This window comes from Ictidomys tridecemlineatus, chromosome 14, assembly GCF_052094955.1.
Source record: "Ictidomys tridecemlineatus isolate mIctTri1 chromosome 14, mIctTri1.hap1, whole genome shotgun sequence".
In the NCBI taxonomy this organism is placed as follows: domain Eukaryota; kingdom Metazoa; phylum Chordata; class Mammalia; order Rodentia; family Sciuridae; genus Ictidomys; species Ictidomys tridecemlineatus.
This window is the reverse complement of record NC_135490.1, coordinates 40,694,420-40,711,274: the sequence shown is the minus strand read 5'-3', so window position 1 is coordinate 40,711,274 and position 16,855 is coordinate 40,694,420. Positions and strand designations below refer to the sequence as shown.

The 16,855-nt window shown below is 32.2% G+C and overlaps 1 protein-coding gene across 5 annotated transcripts in view; it reads left to right on the top strand.

Annotated features, from left to right (window-relative positions):
• Positions 1 to 16,855, top strand: part of Tusc3 (tumor suppressor candidate 3) — a 317,327-nt gene that overhangs the window by 75,429 nt on the left and 225,043 nt on the right. For all 5 annotated transcript variants that reach the window (XM_078031095.1, XM_078031092.1, XM_078031093.1 and 2 more), the window contains exon 3: positions 11,464 to 11,581. In XM_078031095.1, the coding sequence (XP_077887221.1) occupies positions 11,464 to 11,581 (118 nt within the window). The remainder of the gene's footprint in view (positions 1 to 11,463; positions 11,582 to 16,855) is intronic.

Here is a 16,855-nt window from a genome sequence, read left to right as displayed (position 1 = left end):
ATTTTCAGAATTCAAATGCTAGTTCTCTGTCCTTACTGTTTGACTTAGTGTTAATAATGGATTTGTATTACATTGCTTACAAGTCATGATAGTGTTATGGTGGTAAGTTTTAAGTTTGTTTAATTTTATGCTAAATTGTTGTAATATTGCACATTATTTTTCATTTGAACATAGACTGATATATTTAACTGAAGAATAAAACCTACAATCTAATCAGATGAATTACATTATGAAAAGAAAACTTTCCATTTTTTTCCTCCAGTATTCTTTTATACCAGCTATCCTCTCTTCTGTATGCTTAAATGGTATTTTGAAAGCTGGCTAAAATATATATTACTGAAACCCATTCTTAGATCTAATATAATATATGTGTTCAAGGATTTGCATTAAAAATAATTTCACATTATTTCTGGTTTACGTGGACTGAAAACAACACTGCGAATTAAATGTATAATCTCTATTTATAGCAACAGGTATAGTCAACGTTGTCTTTCTGAGTTTGAGTCTTTTTTACACCATTAATTCTTGGCCACGAGACATAGATAAACTGCTTTACATTCCTCATAGGAAATGAGGATAAAACTAGTACCTGTATCATAAAGCCTTAGCAAAAGCAACCCCCTGCAGCAATGACACAAAGTGATACAAGAAAACTTTTGAAAGTCATAGAAATGCTTATTTATTGCCTCAACTGTGGTGATGGTAACACAAGTATACATATATATGAACTCACCAAATTGTATAGACTATGGATATTAATTAGGTGCAGTATTTTTTTTTTTTTTTTGGCAGGGGGAATAGTACTGGGGACTGAACTCAGGGGCACTCGACCACTGAACCACATTCCCAGCCCTGTTTTGTATTTTATTTAGAGATAGGGTCTCACTGAGTTGCTTTGCACCTCGATTTTGCTGAGGCTGGCTTTGAATTTGCTGTCCTCCTGTCTCAGCCTCCCAAGCCAGTTGGATTACAGGGGTGTGCCAACATGCCCGGCTAGGTGCAGTATTTTTTGAAGACAGTTATACCTCAGTATAACTGAGGGAAGAGAAAGTAAGAATATTCCTTCAGTGTTAAGCATTAAGACATTCCTTTGGGTACTCTAGTATTCAGAATCTAGGTAGAGCAATAGTACTGGATTAAAAAAAAGTTGCTCATAATATATATGTTATATAGTAAACAAGATCAGTTTACTAAATAACATATATAATACATATAATCAAATGGTTAATTGGTACACCAGTAGTCCCAGAATTGTTTTAAAATAATATGTGAATCCCTGTACCTTTTAATTAGTTTTTCTATGAACCTCTAACTGCTCTAAAAAATAAAACATCTAAGTTGAGGTGATGGAAGTCTTAATTAATTTGATTTAGTTATTCTATATTGTATTAAAAATCATAGCATCGCTTTGTAGCTTTGTACCTCATAAATAAACACACTATAATTTACCAACATATATGATACAGTGGTCTACCAAAAACAAAATACATTTGATGAGGAAAGCATAAAAAAGAATGAAGATTAAATTAAATATGTATAAAACATCAACGGATTCCTGGCATATACTACAATGAATATTGCTGATGATTTTGATACTTTCAGTCAGGTAGACAGCATATGATCTCCATCTCTTGAGTCACGGTTTCTATAATTTTTTGTCTGCTTTTTTGATTCATTTCAGTGAAGTTGTTTAAAGTCTGCCTATATTCTATTCTTTAGCACATGAATCTAAAGCATAGATTTGTTGGGTAATTCTAGAGGATTTAAGGTGTGTAAGTTAATGCTTTCCTAAATTTTACTTTTCAGGTTTTACAATAAATGCATTAATTCATTTATTCAATAGATACATTATAAATACCATGAGTGTGTCTACATACATTATCATAATAAGATTTATTATATTGTTTTGAACTCATTTTTTTGTAATCATTATTTAATATTTTAAAGTGTTTGCATAAAGTATTGAAGTATATTGAAGCAAGTGCCTGTGTCTACCCCATTCCCACATGAATTAATTCATGTTGATTCAGCCATTATTAATCTTTATTATTAGTTATGAAAATATTTATCAAATACATAATATAATTCTTCTATCTATAGTATGCATATATAATAGGTTATATACACTTGTTGAATGAGTTGGGTAAATCACTTTTTATCTGTTTAGGTCTGATAATGGAAAAAAATGGATACACAAGAAACAAAGTTGTAATAGACACAACTCTTTATTTACTAACCAACCAGTAAATTATGTGGTCAGTTGCAAAATGGCAGTGAGCTGTTGATTCCTCAGCTCTGTAGTGGCATTGGGTTTGTTTAATATATTTGAGTATATTCAACTGCTTACCCTAAGTATGTATAGCACAGAGTATTGCATAGGATACTGTTAATCCCCCATTTCTGTCTCCCCCCCCCCAACTCAAGAGCACCAGAACCTTAAATATTAGGTAAGTCTTCTCACTTCAGATCTATGTATGTCACTATCAATAGAAATTATTAATTCAAAGTTTTATGAAGTCTTACTTTTGTATAACTAACCTATATTTATGTCTGTATATAATTTGTAAATCTATAACTAAAAAGGATTATTATTCTAGGAGTTTAATATGAATCTGTTCCCTGATATTCCTAGTTTTATTAATATTATTTTTGATAGTTTGATTAATATTAAAAAGAGAAACCATACTTACCATACTCTTTAAAACATTCATTCAAGAGCTTTAAAGATAAAAATTACATTCATCATGAGAAATATTAAATGTATACTACTATAGATGAGTTAATAATCCTTTCTAGTTTTACATAACCTGTTAAAAAGAATTATAATAGAAAAAATATAGCATTTGAGTTCACTGATGTTTTCTCTTGTTCCCATAATAAAAAATGGAGAAGATTCAATGTAACAAATTTAACTTAACAGTACCCAACAGTTACTGCTTAAGCACTCCTTGATCCTTGTGATGCAGCGTGACTGCCCTCTTCAGGCTGTATGCAAATATATTACAAAACCCTAAATTCATCGGATTTGGCCATGAATGTTCCTGTGAGCATTAACATGAAATATTTTTCAGTTAGCCGTGTTGGAAATGTAGTTATTTTGACTTAAGTGTGTGGAATGCTTGTAGTTTTTTACTTTTCAATTTAAAATGACAATGAGGTCTGAAGTGTGCTAAAAAGCACTAGTAATGTCTTACTTTGTACTATTAGTTTAGTCTGACATAAACATAGAATCCATATGCGAGAATTCACTGAATTAAGATTTTTAAGCCATCTCTTGTTAGGTTTCCTCTATTCCCCATTAAACATTAAGAAATTGGAAGGGGGGAGTATAAGGGATAATGGGGTAAGGATGAATAGAGGATAGGGTCTTCACTGGGGCACATATTTTCTACTAAATCTTTTGTACTCTGAACATATGTCATTAATATTAAATTACATTTCTCAGGCTCATCAAATCATTTTTAATGACCCAGATTCGCTTGCTGCTCTTATTGCTAATAAATTACACACATTGGAAGAAAGTCCCCATTTACTTTGTTGGTATTAAATTTTCACTAAGTATTTTATTTTAGTTGGAAAGAATGTTTTTTACTTTGCTTCCTATAAAATTCTTTATTTATTATGGTAGAGATATTCCTAGAAGATTTTACTGGATGTTTTGGCCTTCTAGATACCAAAGGAGAGTATGTACAAAATAGATCACATGTTTATATATTATTTTAATAATCTATGTTTTCTACACTAGGCCATTATAATAATATTTAGTTGAATTCCAAACATTTATTTACTTCTCCCTCAATATATTACATGCATGGTTGCAAGGAAGAGTGTTTTTAAAAATAGTATTTTGTATAATTCACTTCTTTCAAAAACAATATGAAATTGTTCACTATTTATGGAATTAAAGTCTTGGTCTTATTTTAACATTTACAGGCTTACTTTCTAACATGAAGTTTATCCTGTTATTTGAACACATTAAGAAACATTTCAGAGGGCTGGGGCTGTGGCTCAGCGGTAGAGCACTTGTCTCACATGTGTGAGGCCTTGAGTTGGATCCTCAGCACCATGTAAATAAAATAAAAAGGTATTGTGCTCACCTACAACTAAAAAAAAATTTAAAAGAAAGGAAATATTTCAGAATAAGTAATTTTTATTAATACTGTTTCTGTTACTTAATACTATCTATACGACTCATTCCCTGTTCTTTCTTTTTTATTATACTTTTACACTTTTAAAAAAACTTATTATTTTTCAGATTTTTTTCACATTAACTCTTAGCTACATTCTACTATTATCCCATCTTCCTTTTTATGATAAATAGCACCTACAAATCTTCATTCTTTTTTGCATATATATGTCTTATTTATATATTACATGTCTTTTCCTTCCTTGAACAACCTTCATAAAGGTAGAGGCTTTGACTAGGGAATTATTCTTTCCCGGCAAGAACCTAAATAGAGTAACATAAATCTAACTTGGGCTTTTAGTTAGACTTCTTATAATTGAGAGTTTTTAATGTTTTAAATTTAGTTTTAAGGTATTTATGATACAGTGGTAAGGAAAGTACATTATTTACCATCACTATCAGCAAAACTTCATTGATGTCTGTTTTATATAAGGTGCTAGCCATTGGACAGTCACTATGTACAAAACAGATCTGTGCATAAAAGAGTAGTATGCAGTAACTGTGAGAATTTTTATTTCAATCAGTCACATCAGCAAGTAGGTAGAGATAATTTGAAGTGACTTTTGAGGAAGAGACAGTTTTTGAGTGAGCCTTGAAGGAAGACAGCACATTGTAAGCAAAATTTTTAATACATGGGATAAGAATGGACCTGGTATGTTCATGAAACAGACTTCTTGAGTGTGGTATGTACAGATAGATTATCCAAAGTTGTGTCTGGAGTATAGAAGATCTTCACGTCTGCCAATTGTCTTCTATATTATATAGGTAGTAGGAAAGTTTTTCAGGATTTAGGAATAGAGAAACATCTACAATTTGATTATTGAGCACTTAAATCTGAAAAAAATGGAATCATACAAAATATAGAGTTTGAAGGCAAAATTCATCTTCTTTGCTCATTACTCTACCATGTTTCTTTTTTTTTTTTAAATTAGGAGTACACATGAGTGGCTGGGGCTATAGCTCAGTGGTAGAGTGCTTGCCTCATACATGTGAGGCACTGGGTTCGATCCTCAGTACCACATAAAAATAAATAAGAAAAGATATTGTGTAAATAAAAAAGACTCTGATATTATTTTAAAAAGGTACATATGAGGCTGGGGTTATGGCTCAGTAGTAGAGTGCTCAACTAGCCTACATGAGGCAATGGGCTTGATCGTCAAAACCACATAAAAATAAAATAAAGACACTAAAAAAATAGGTATATATGATTATCTGATACTTGGTGTTTATTTGCATGCAGACTCTTACAAGAATGTAAGCTCCTTGAGATCGATCAGGGACTTTGTATTTATTATTCACTCCAGTATTATTACCAGGCAAATCACTTGTGCTAATATGGATTTGTGGATTAATAAATGCATGAATGTATACTTACTAGATTTTTGTAGGTCTATCCCAGGTTATCCCTGTCTCAGGTTATAAAATAAGATGTTATACACAGATGTTGAAAAATCTAAACTAGGGTTACTTTCATCCTGGTAATTTGTTGAAATTAAAACATTTTTATTTTGTTGTATATTATTACAAGGATGCTAGTTTTTGCCGATTTTCTATTTTCCTAGGTTTTATTTTAAAAGTTAAAATGCTTTTAATGAAATACCCTAATAAAGCAATTTTGTTTATATACTGTTTTCTTAATTAAAATGCTATCCTTGTAGTATTGCTTAATAGTAGTATTGGTATCTCTTAAGGTTTATTAGTATGTCAGATGTTGTCCATGCTAATTCACTGTGTGAAATTATATATTTTTCCTTTAATAATTAGTGATGAATTCTTATCAGTAATATTGTATTTCATTGGACAGAAATAAAAACAAACTAGGACTTATGTTGGTTTTGATTCAGTTTTTATTGTAGGATTGTAAGAGGAACAGTAGCACTTAGAGAGGGCCTAAGCTATTCATTCTACATGTATTCCACTAAGAAACAGCACATTTTCATTCATATGTCAGCTTCATTGTACCAGCATCTTAAGTTCTTTCCCTCTTTGGACCTTTATGCTTGCTATTCTTGATGTCTGAAATGTTCACTTTCCAGCTGTTTTCAGTGATGACTCTTTCTCATTCTTAGGATTTCACATTTAGTGGCATCATCTAAACACCCTTTTAAGACTACACCATCAGTTTCTCTGTCATACTACTTATTTTTTGTCAGCATATATCTTACCTTTTAATTATCTTTATTTATTCATTTAGATATTTATTATGTGTCTTCCTTCTAAAACATCAACTCTGTAAGAGCAGAGACCTTGGAGACTAGCTTAACCTTTCTTTTTCATGCTCAGTAAATATTTTTTCAGGGAATTAGCAGTGATTTAAATCTTATTAAACTATCAGTATTTTCAAAATTTGTGACCATTTTCATAGAAAATATTACAAAATCTATCCTTTGTATATTTCTATGTACTAAGCAAAATGCAATCTTACAGTATTCTTTACAGTGATCAGTTTTTGTACTATGCTTTGAGAAAATTGTGTCCTTAAAATATTTACTTTATGCTAAGTAATCTCAGATTATAGCACTGCTCATATTCAGTTTTCTTAAAATCATCTTTAATCATCAGCTATACTGCATGCTCCTTTTTAATTAATAAAAGAAGAAAAGAAAAAGGAACTAAAATGAAGAACTGCAGTCTTTGACTGTTGCAACTCACCTGTTTGTAAGATCTGCAGAAATGATTACTGTTGTTTTTTTGTGTTTTCTTTTTGTTTTTCTCCTCATGTCTCTAAATCTTGTTCCTTTTTTTTGATACCAGGGGTGTTTAACCACTGAGCTATCTCCTTAGCACTTTTTATATTTTATTTTGAGACAGGATCTAAGTTGCTTAGGGCCTCTCTAAGTTGCTGAGGCTGGCTTTGAACTCGTGATCCTCCTGCCTTAGCCTCCTGAGCCACTGGGATTATAGTCTAAATCTTATTCTTAAAGCAATATTTAATATAGTGAACTTATGTTTACATTTCTTGCTGTGATAGGTTAAGATTTAAATCCTCTCACCTCTTCTGATTTTTATTACATTTTATTTCTGCTTTTGATTAACATTGTAACAATAAATAGCATTCTTGTCCATTAACTGTAGCTGACACTTCTTGGTTTTCTGATTTTGACATAAAGATCATTAAGCACAACCTTCCCGATCATTTCTTCTCTTTTTCTTTCACCTGCCAAATTTTGTCAGCAATACTTCTATATTGTCATAGTTAATACATTTTCATTCTAGAGTTTAAGCATAATGTATCTGTTCCCTGTCTATAGAGAGAATTAACAAATGTGAAAAAATATAAACAGCACTTACGTTATGTATTTCCACATAATAGCATTCCTTAAAAAATAGGAGGTTATATTTATGTCCTACTTTTCTGTAGGACAGTTGTGTATGACACCTGCCCCAAACAAAAGACAGCATTCAGAATAACTAATTGTTTTCTTCACCGATTGATGGAAATTATGCTCCATTTTAATTTGCCTCTTTTCTTGACCTTGCCTCTTAATGTTCATTGTTTGCTTCTTTTCCTTTTGTGGTAGCAAATATGTCTTCCTTAATATAGTAAATATTAAAGCAATTTCTGATTTTAATTATTGTCTAGCATCTATTCTCTTCATCTACATGTACAGTTAAATTCCTATTCTAATTTGTAGTGACAACTTTATAGCTTCAGAATTAGATTACAGCTTTTTTACACATCTTCTACCTTTCCTATCTCACCACATTTTTACTTGCTTTTTCATCCTCTCTGAAAATGTTTCTCTCATTGTCTCATGTTTTCTCACTTTTTCATTATGCTGTCTTTTCTCTTGATTATGTCTTAATGTAATTTCCTAAAGAAATGTGCAGGAGGTAAACTTTAGATCCCTTACATTTCAACATGTTTATTTCAAATTTGATTGTCTCATTGTAGAATTTTAAATGGAAAATATTTCCTCAGAACTCTGAAGGACTTGTTTTATCTGTCAGAGTCTAATATTGTAAGTGACCAAACATCCAATTTTACTGTTTGCCAGTTATGAACTTTTTTTCTGTGAAAACTTTAAAACCTTCTGTTAATCCAGTGTTTTGAAATATCACAGTGTTTCTTGATGTTGGTCTTTTTTTTCATTCCTCTTATTCAAAACCTGGGAAATCATTCTAATTTGAAGGTGTAGTCTCTTTTAATTATATCTAAAACCTTCATCTGTTTCTTTTTTCCTCCCAAAGAATGTCTTAAAAAGCTTTTTTGTTGATTGATAAAAATGCTTGTATATTTTGTGATGTACGAGAGGGTATTTTGTTATATTTTTTCATATAGTTTATGATACTTAGATTGCCTGTCTTCTCAAACAAATATCATTCTTTCATGATAAAATTCAAAATTCTTTCCTCTAGCTATTTAGGACTATTTAATACATTACTATTAGCTATAATCATAATGCAAAATAGAAAACCAACATTCATATCTCTTATTTAGCTATAAATAAAAATTATTAAGCAGTTTCTTCATAAACCCCAGTCTCACCCTCTGCCCTCTGATAATAATTATTCTGCTAACAGTTTATGTCAGTTTACCTTTTTTATATTCTTCATATGAGTGAAATCATATTTGGTCCTTGTTTCTGTGTGCTTGCCTAATGCTCAACATTATGAACCTCCAGTTGTATTCATATGTAAATGACAGGACTGTGTCCTTTTGATGACTGACTTGTACTCCATTGTGTGTATCTACTGTATTTTCTTTACTCATTAATGAATGGTTGATTTTATATCCTGGCTATTTTGAATAGTGCTATAATACATATGGGAGAGCAGGTATCTAGTTAATATTTCATTGCCTTTGAATAAAAATTCATGAATGGGATAGCTGCATCACACAATAGTTGTGTTTCTTTTCTTTCTTTCTTTTTTGTTTTAAGGCATCACCACACCATTTTTCATAGTGGCTTTACTAATTTATATTTCTACCAACAATGTCTAAGGATATCTTTTTCCCTATGTCCTCGAGAGAACTTGTTTTATCTTTTTGATTATAGCCATATCTTGGGTGAGATATCAGAATGTGGTTTGGATTTCATTCCTGTATCTCTACTGATGTGGAGGACTTTTGTCTGCATCTTTTGAGATACTCTACTCAATTTATTTGCCCATTTTTAAGTTGGACTATTTGATTTTTTTTATTGCTGTTGAGTTCCTTATATAGTCTAGATATTAATGCTTTGTCAGATAGTTTCCAGATATTTTTTCCCATTCTGTAGGTTGTGTCTTCACTGTGTCGATTATTTCCTATACTGCCTAGAAGCTTTTTAGTTCTGCATAATCTCATTTATCTATTTTTGTTTTTGTTGTTGTTGTTATTTATGCATTTAGACTTGTTTTGAGGTGGTTTATTGGATTATAGTTCCAGGTTACTTTCTTCCCTCTTCCACTTACATTCTACCTCTGTCTTTTTTGTTCTATGAATTTTTAAAAACTATCTTCTAATGTTCATATTTAATTTGAGCTATCTTTTACTTTGTTTCTTATATTCCTTTATTCCTTTTCTTCCTTCATTTTTTTTACATCTTTTTTTCTTTTTGGGGTGAATACTGTTGGTTGGACAAATATGTGTACCATGCACCCTGAGCATCCTGCACATTTTTCCTGGGTAGGCCACGAAAGGCCTGGCTGCTCTTTTGCCTGTGCAGTTTCTCAGGGTTTTGTGTATAGCGATAAGCTTTAAGGAGTTAGATGTCTCAGACAACTAAAGCACAGAGCACAGGCTTGTTAACAGTCCTCCCAAACTCAGTGTTTCTCTCCTGTAACACAGGCGACTTAAGTGTAGGCATCCATGATGGGCCTTTGTGTTACTCTATGAGATTAGGGGCAGTGAGAACTAATGCAAACAAAAATGAAGTAATAAACTCTTTTTTCTTTTCTCTCTCTCTCTCTCTCTCTCTCTCTCTCTCTCTCTCTCTCTCTCACTCTCTCGTCTGTCTCCGACTCAACAGTATTATTTCACAAGAATTTATATTTGTCTTTTACTTTTTCTAAGTCTATTAGCATTTTCTTTTTAGTGTTTTGACCTATGATATCTGCTTTTGTTTGGAGAATTTGTTTTAAAATTATGTGAGGTTTTCCTCTTATATCTGATGATTTCTTTTTCTAATCTGGTCATTAAACAATAGAAAAGCTGACACTGGGATTGGGGAGGGCAAAAGTTTGTGTGTACTATTTATACAAATAGTAGAAGTTTATTTATAAGACCCTTATTTTCAGATCATTTTTTTTTATCTCTAGACTCTGCTGCTTATGAATCTAGTATTTTTCCTCATTTCTTACTGTCCTGTAGTTGCCTCTTAGATTGTAGCTTTCTCTATCAAATCTGTTCCACTAGTTGTTTTCCAAATATTTCTTTAAATTTCTTATCTGCTGCTAGTTTCAGTCTGTTTGGGACTTTACCTTTGTATTTCTTATATTTGGGGGGAAGAGAACGAGAGAAACACTTGAGAATAGTTAACTATATAGAAGAAGCATTCTTTTTTCTTTTTTTTTAACTTCTTGCTTCTGGTTTCTATTATGTTCTTTCTGCAAAGCCATTTCTCTGTTTCTCCTCCCCCTAGATCTAGTAGGAAATATCATCATCTGGAAAATTGGTAAATGTTCAATAAAAATGGGTTCAATACAGGAATAAATATTATCCTAGAAAAAGGTTTGTGGTAGCTGGTTTAGGTACTCAGAGAAATTGGTGCTTAATTTTAGGTTTATTAAAAGCATTTTTACATAAATACATAAAGGTGAAGTATATCTGTATTTATAGGTTTAAAACTTTACATTTTCTTAGGATTTTTGTTGTTCTGTTAAACTCAAAAGTATTTTTAAAAATTGCTCTGTGCCTTTTACTGAAAATTATTGAAAAATTTCATATATATGTATAGCAAATGCCACAGAATGTTTTTATTCCCTTGAAGAAATGTTGGTAAATTTTAAAGGAGCATGTCAAACTTTTGGCCCAGCAGTTTTTGTTACAACTATTCACCTTTACCTTACAGTGTAGCCTTAAGAAATATTTAAATCAGTCAGTATGACTGCACTGCAATATAACTATTAATGGGCAGCAAAATTTGAGTTGTATGTAATTTCATATCATAAAATATTTTCTTTTTTCTATTTACTTATTTATTTTTACAAACATTATCTTGTAGACCATACTTGTATTATTAGCTTGCAGTTCATACAGAATTTGTCAGTTCTTGCTCTAGATTACTTGTCCTATTAGAGACTTTTTTATTTGAATATTGATATGTTTTCTATTTGCTCCATTACCTTTTTAGGCAAGCTAATGAAGAATACCAAATATTGGCTAACTCCTGGCGTTATTCATCTGCTTTTTGTAACAAACTGTTTTTCAGTATGGTGGACTATGATGAAGGAACAGATGTTTTTCAACAGGTAAAAAAAAGTTGTATTTCATTTTGGTACTACATAGTATAGTTGGTTATAGTTGATACATTTTTACTTGCCAGATAAAACTATATTTCATTAAGTTAATAAATATAATAAGTAGTTAAAATAAAATACATCATTTGGTTAAAGTTATAGTTAATATTATCTCTATCATTTTAGTTTCAGCCATTGTGAGTAAACACATTTTGAAGTTTGTATTGGAGAGCAAATGTGTTTTTATCAGCATACAGTGGCAATTTACATGCATTAATATTATTTTTCTATTTAATTATATGTGGTCTAGGTAATATTTTGCACAAATTTATGATATTTTGTATAAAACCTAATAGAAATTTTACTTAACCTAATTTCTCCATTGTGATAAATATAAATATTTTTAATATAAGTTATTGTTTATTTAAAAGTGTTTTCTCTCTGTTATGGACTGAATTTTATCCCACTCCAAATTCATATGGTAAAGCCATAAATCACAACATGACTATATTTGGAGGTAAGGTGATTAAGGAGGTAATTGAGGTTAAAGGAAACCATTAGGGTAAGTTGCTAATCCAATAGCACTGATGTTCTCATAACAGAGGAGGATACATCAGGAGTGCATGTTCACAGAAAAAAGGCCACATCATAGCAATAAGGTTGCTTTCTAGCAAAGCTAGCAAAGGAAGTTTCATCAGAAACCAAACCTCGTCAGCACATTGATTTTGTACTTCCAGTCTCCATAAATGTAAGAAAACAAACTTCTATTTTTTTTAAGCCTCTTAATCTGTTGTGGCAGCAAAGTAGAAGAATGTAACTTCCTTTACAGTCTTCTCTATAAACAAAATATTGGATTTGGTATACAGATGCTAGTTGCCATTGATGTTGTCAAGTTGTGTTGTTGTCCTTGCTAATGCTGAGTGCTTCGGATTATGGCTTTTGTTCAGGCAGCTTAAGCCCTTAGATCTTTTACTCACCCAGGGACATCACTTGCAGGTTGCTCACAACTAAAACACTCAGGGGTCACTCCAGGGGAACTGGGCTAATTGGGTTGCTCGAAATACCACATAAGAGATAGAAATACATTTATCTTTGGGGGTGCTGTGAGAACTCCTCTGACCTTAAGGGTCCCTGGGCACAGAGAGAGAGAGAAGAGACCATGTGCTGACCCCTTTTATAGAGGAGAAGCTATTTATATGAGGCAAGGGGTCAGGTTTCAAGGGGCTGAGTCTAGCTTCATGATGTCTGCTGTCAGCAGGTTGACTGACATATAGGCAGGCCACACCCAAGGGCAGTGTAAGAGAAGGGGACACACAAAAGGTGATTCCATGGAACATTCTATTCAAAACAGGGCAAGGAGTAATATTGCAAAGGAACAGGTGAGCGTAGCTTGACCCATGGGGCTTTAAGAAGGCACACCCATGCAGGAGACATAGTGGCTGGAACCCTAGAAGATCCAGGCTGTCTAGCAGCATGACCACACCACTCAGCTGGGGAGATGGACCCAGTCACATGCTAGTCAGCCTCCCACATCAGATATATTCTTTTCATTTGGCTTCACAGTGACCAATTTGAGAGAGATTATGTCTTCATTTCATAGATGAGGAAATTAATGTATAAAGAGATAGTTACTTTTTCAAAGTTAGAATGTGAGTGTAATGTGTACCTAGAATTTGAATTCATCTGCTAGCACTCAGGTCTCTAGCTCTTAATCAGCTATTTTTCTGCAGTTAATAATTTGTATCCAATCTGACTACTAGAGCCAAGGCTTCCAGTCCAAATGTCTACTCGTTTTAGGCTATTCTTGTCCCTTGTTTTTCCAGAGGAATTTTATGACTGCTTTTTCTATTTATATGAAGAATGTCATTGGAATTTTGATTGGAATTGCATTAAATTGGTATAGCGCTTTTGGTAGTATGGTTATTTTGACAATATTAATTCTGCCTATCCAAGAACAAGGGAGATTTTTCTCTCTTCTAAGGTCTTTTTAAATTTCTTTCTTTAGTGTTCTATAGTTTTCATCGTAGGGGTCTCTCACCTCTTTCATTAAGTTGATTCTCAAGTGTTTTATTTGATATTTTGAGGCTACTGTAAATGGGTTAGTTTTACTAGTTTCTCTTTCAGAGGATTTGTCACTGATGTACAGAAATATTTTTGATTTATAGGTGTTGATTTTATATCCTGCTACTTTGCCAAATGCACTTATTTATTAGTTCTAGAAGTTTTCTGGTGGAATTTTTTGGATCCTCTAGATATTGAATCTGTCATTGGCAAATAGTGATAGTTTGAGTTCTTCTTTTCCTATCCACATCTCTTTAATTTCTATTGTCTGTCTAATTTTGCTCTGGCTAGAGTTTTCAAGAATTATGTTAAATGGAAGAGGCGAAAGAGGGCATCCCTGTCTTGTTCCAGTTTTTAGAGGGAATGCTTTCAATTTTTCTTCATTTAGAGTGATATTGCCCTTGGACATAGCATAGATAGCTTTTACAATGTTGCGATATGTTCCTATTATCCCTAGCTTTTCTAGTGTTTTGAACATGAAGGGGTGTTGTATTTTGTTGTGCTTTTTCTGTATCTATTGAGATGATCATATGATTCTTTTATGTCTATTGATACAATGAATTACATTTATTGAGTTCCTTATGTTGAACCATCCTTGCACCCTTGGGATGAATGCCACGTGATCATAGTGCACCATCTTTTATATGTTTTTTTATTTGATTTCCTAGAATTTTATTGAGAATTTTTGCATCTGTGTTCATTAGAGATATTGGTCTGAAGTTTTCTTTCTTTGATATGTTCTCTTTCTGGTTTTGGAGTCAGGGTGATATTGGCCTCATAGAATGAGTTTGGAAGTATTCCCTCATTTTCTGTTTCATGAAATAATTTGAGAAGTATTGGTATTAATTCTTTGAATGTCTTGTAGAACTAATCTGTGTATTCATCCGGTCCTATGCTTTTCTTGGTTGGTAGGCTTCTGATGACATCTTCTATTTTATTGCTTGAAATTGATCTGTTTAACTTGTGCATATCATCCTGATTCATTTTGGGAAAATCATATGACTCTAGAGATTTTTCAATGCCTTTGATACTTTCTATTTTATTAGAGTACAAATTTTCAAAATAATTTCTAATTATCTTCTGTATTTATGTAGTGTCCATCGTGATATTTTCTTTCTTATCATGGATGTTAGTAATTTAAATTTTCTCTCTCCTTCTCTTTGTTAGTATAGCTAAGGGTTTATCAATTTTATTTATTTTTTGAAAGAACCAACTTTTTAAAATTTTTTAATTGTTTCTTTTGTTTCAATTTCATTGATTTAAGCTCTGATTTTAATTATGTCCTGTCTTCTACTGCTTTTGGCCTTGGTTTATTCTTTGTTTTCTTGGGCTTTGAGATTTAATGTAGGTCATTTATTTGTTGACTTTTTCTTCTTTTAAGGAACAAACTCCATGCAATGAGCTTTCCTGTTAGTACTGCCTTAGTAGTTTCCCAGAGATTTTGATATGTTGTGTCAGTGTTCTTATTTACCTCTAAGAATTTTTTAATCGCCTCCTTGATGTCTTTTGCAACCCCTTGTTCATTCAGTAGTATATTATTTAGTGTCCAGATGTTTGAGTAGCTTCTGTTTTTTATATTATCATTGATTTCTAATTTCATTCCATTATGATACAGGGTGGTATCTCTACTTTTTGTATTTGCTAAGAGTTGCTTTGTGACATAATATATGGTCTGTTTTAGAGACAGATCCATGTGCTGCTGAGAAGAAAGTGTATTCATTTGTTGATAGATGAAATATTCTATTCTATATGTCTGTTAAGTTATTGATTGTATTACTGAGTTCTGTAGGGTGTTTTTTAGCTTTTGTTTAGAAGATCTATCCAGTGGTGAAAGAGGTGAGTTAAAGTCACCCAGAATTATTGTGTTGTGCCCTATTTGACTCTTGAACTTGACAAGAGTTTGTTTGATGAACGTAGATGCTCCATTGTTTGGGGGACACACACACACACACATATATATATATATATATATATATATATATATATATATATATATATATATATATTTATAATTGTTATATCTTGTTATGTGTGGTTCCTTTAAGCCATATGAAATGTTCTTATTTATCCCTTTTGATTAACTTTGGCTTGAAGCCTACTTTATTTGATATGAGGATAAAAACCCCTGCTTGTTTCTGCAGTCCATGTGAGTGGTATATTTTTTTCCAATCTTTCTCCTTCAGTCTGTGGATGTCTTTTCCAATGAGATAAGTCTCTTGCAGGCAGCATATTATTGGGTCTTTTTTTTTTTTCCATCTAATCTGCCAGTCTGTCTCTCTTGATTGGTAAATTTATGCCATTAACATTCAGGGTTATTATTGAGACATGATTTGTATTCCTGGTTGTATTTGTTTATTTTTGGTATTTAACTTGATATTTCCTTTAGCATAATACCCCCCTTTGCTGATTTTTATAGTTTTTTGTTTACTGCTCATGGAATATTTTGCCGAGGATGTTCTGTACTACAGGCTTTCTAGTTGTAAATCCTTTTAACTTTTGTTTATCATGGAAAGTTTTTATTTTGTCATCAAATCTAAAGCTTAATTTTGCTGGATATAAGATTCTTGATTGGCATCCATTTTCTTTCAGATCTTCGTATATGTTGTTCCAGGACCTTCTAGCTTTCAGGATCTGGGTAGAAAAATCTGCAGATACCCTAATTGTTTTCCCCCTATATGTAATCTGATTCCTTCTTCTTGTGGTTTTAAATTCTCTCCTTATTCTGCATGCTAGGCATTTAAATTATAATGTGCCTTGGTGTGGATTTGTTGTGATTTTGTACATTTGGAGTCCTGTGAGCCTCTTGAATTTGATTTTCCAATTCATTCTTCATGTTTGACAAATTTTCTGATATTATTTTGTTGAATAGATTGTTCATTTTTTTGGTTTGGTTTATGCCTCCTTCTATCCCACAAACTCTTTAAGTTTTTTTTTTATGTTATCCCATATATCTTGAGTGCTGTACTTATGGTTTCTTACCATCTTTACTATTTATCTTACCATCTTTTTTCCTGGGACCGATTGAAAAGTCATTTTTGGAACCCTTTTTTCCACTTAGACCCCACCCCCCTTTTATCAGTGCCACACCCACAGACATTTCAGGGTGTCAAGTGACTGCCAACTGTCACTCCAGTCAAGCCACACCCCTCCTCACCCCCTCCACACAGTACCCACCTTCTAGCTAAAAAAGGAGCACTTCAGGCTTATGCTCACACCCACATACTT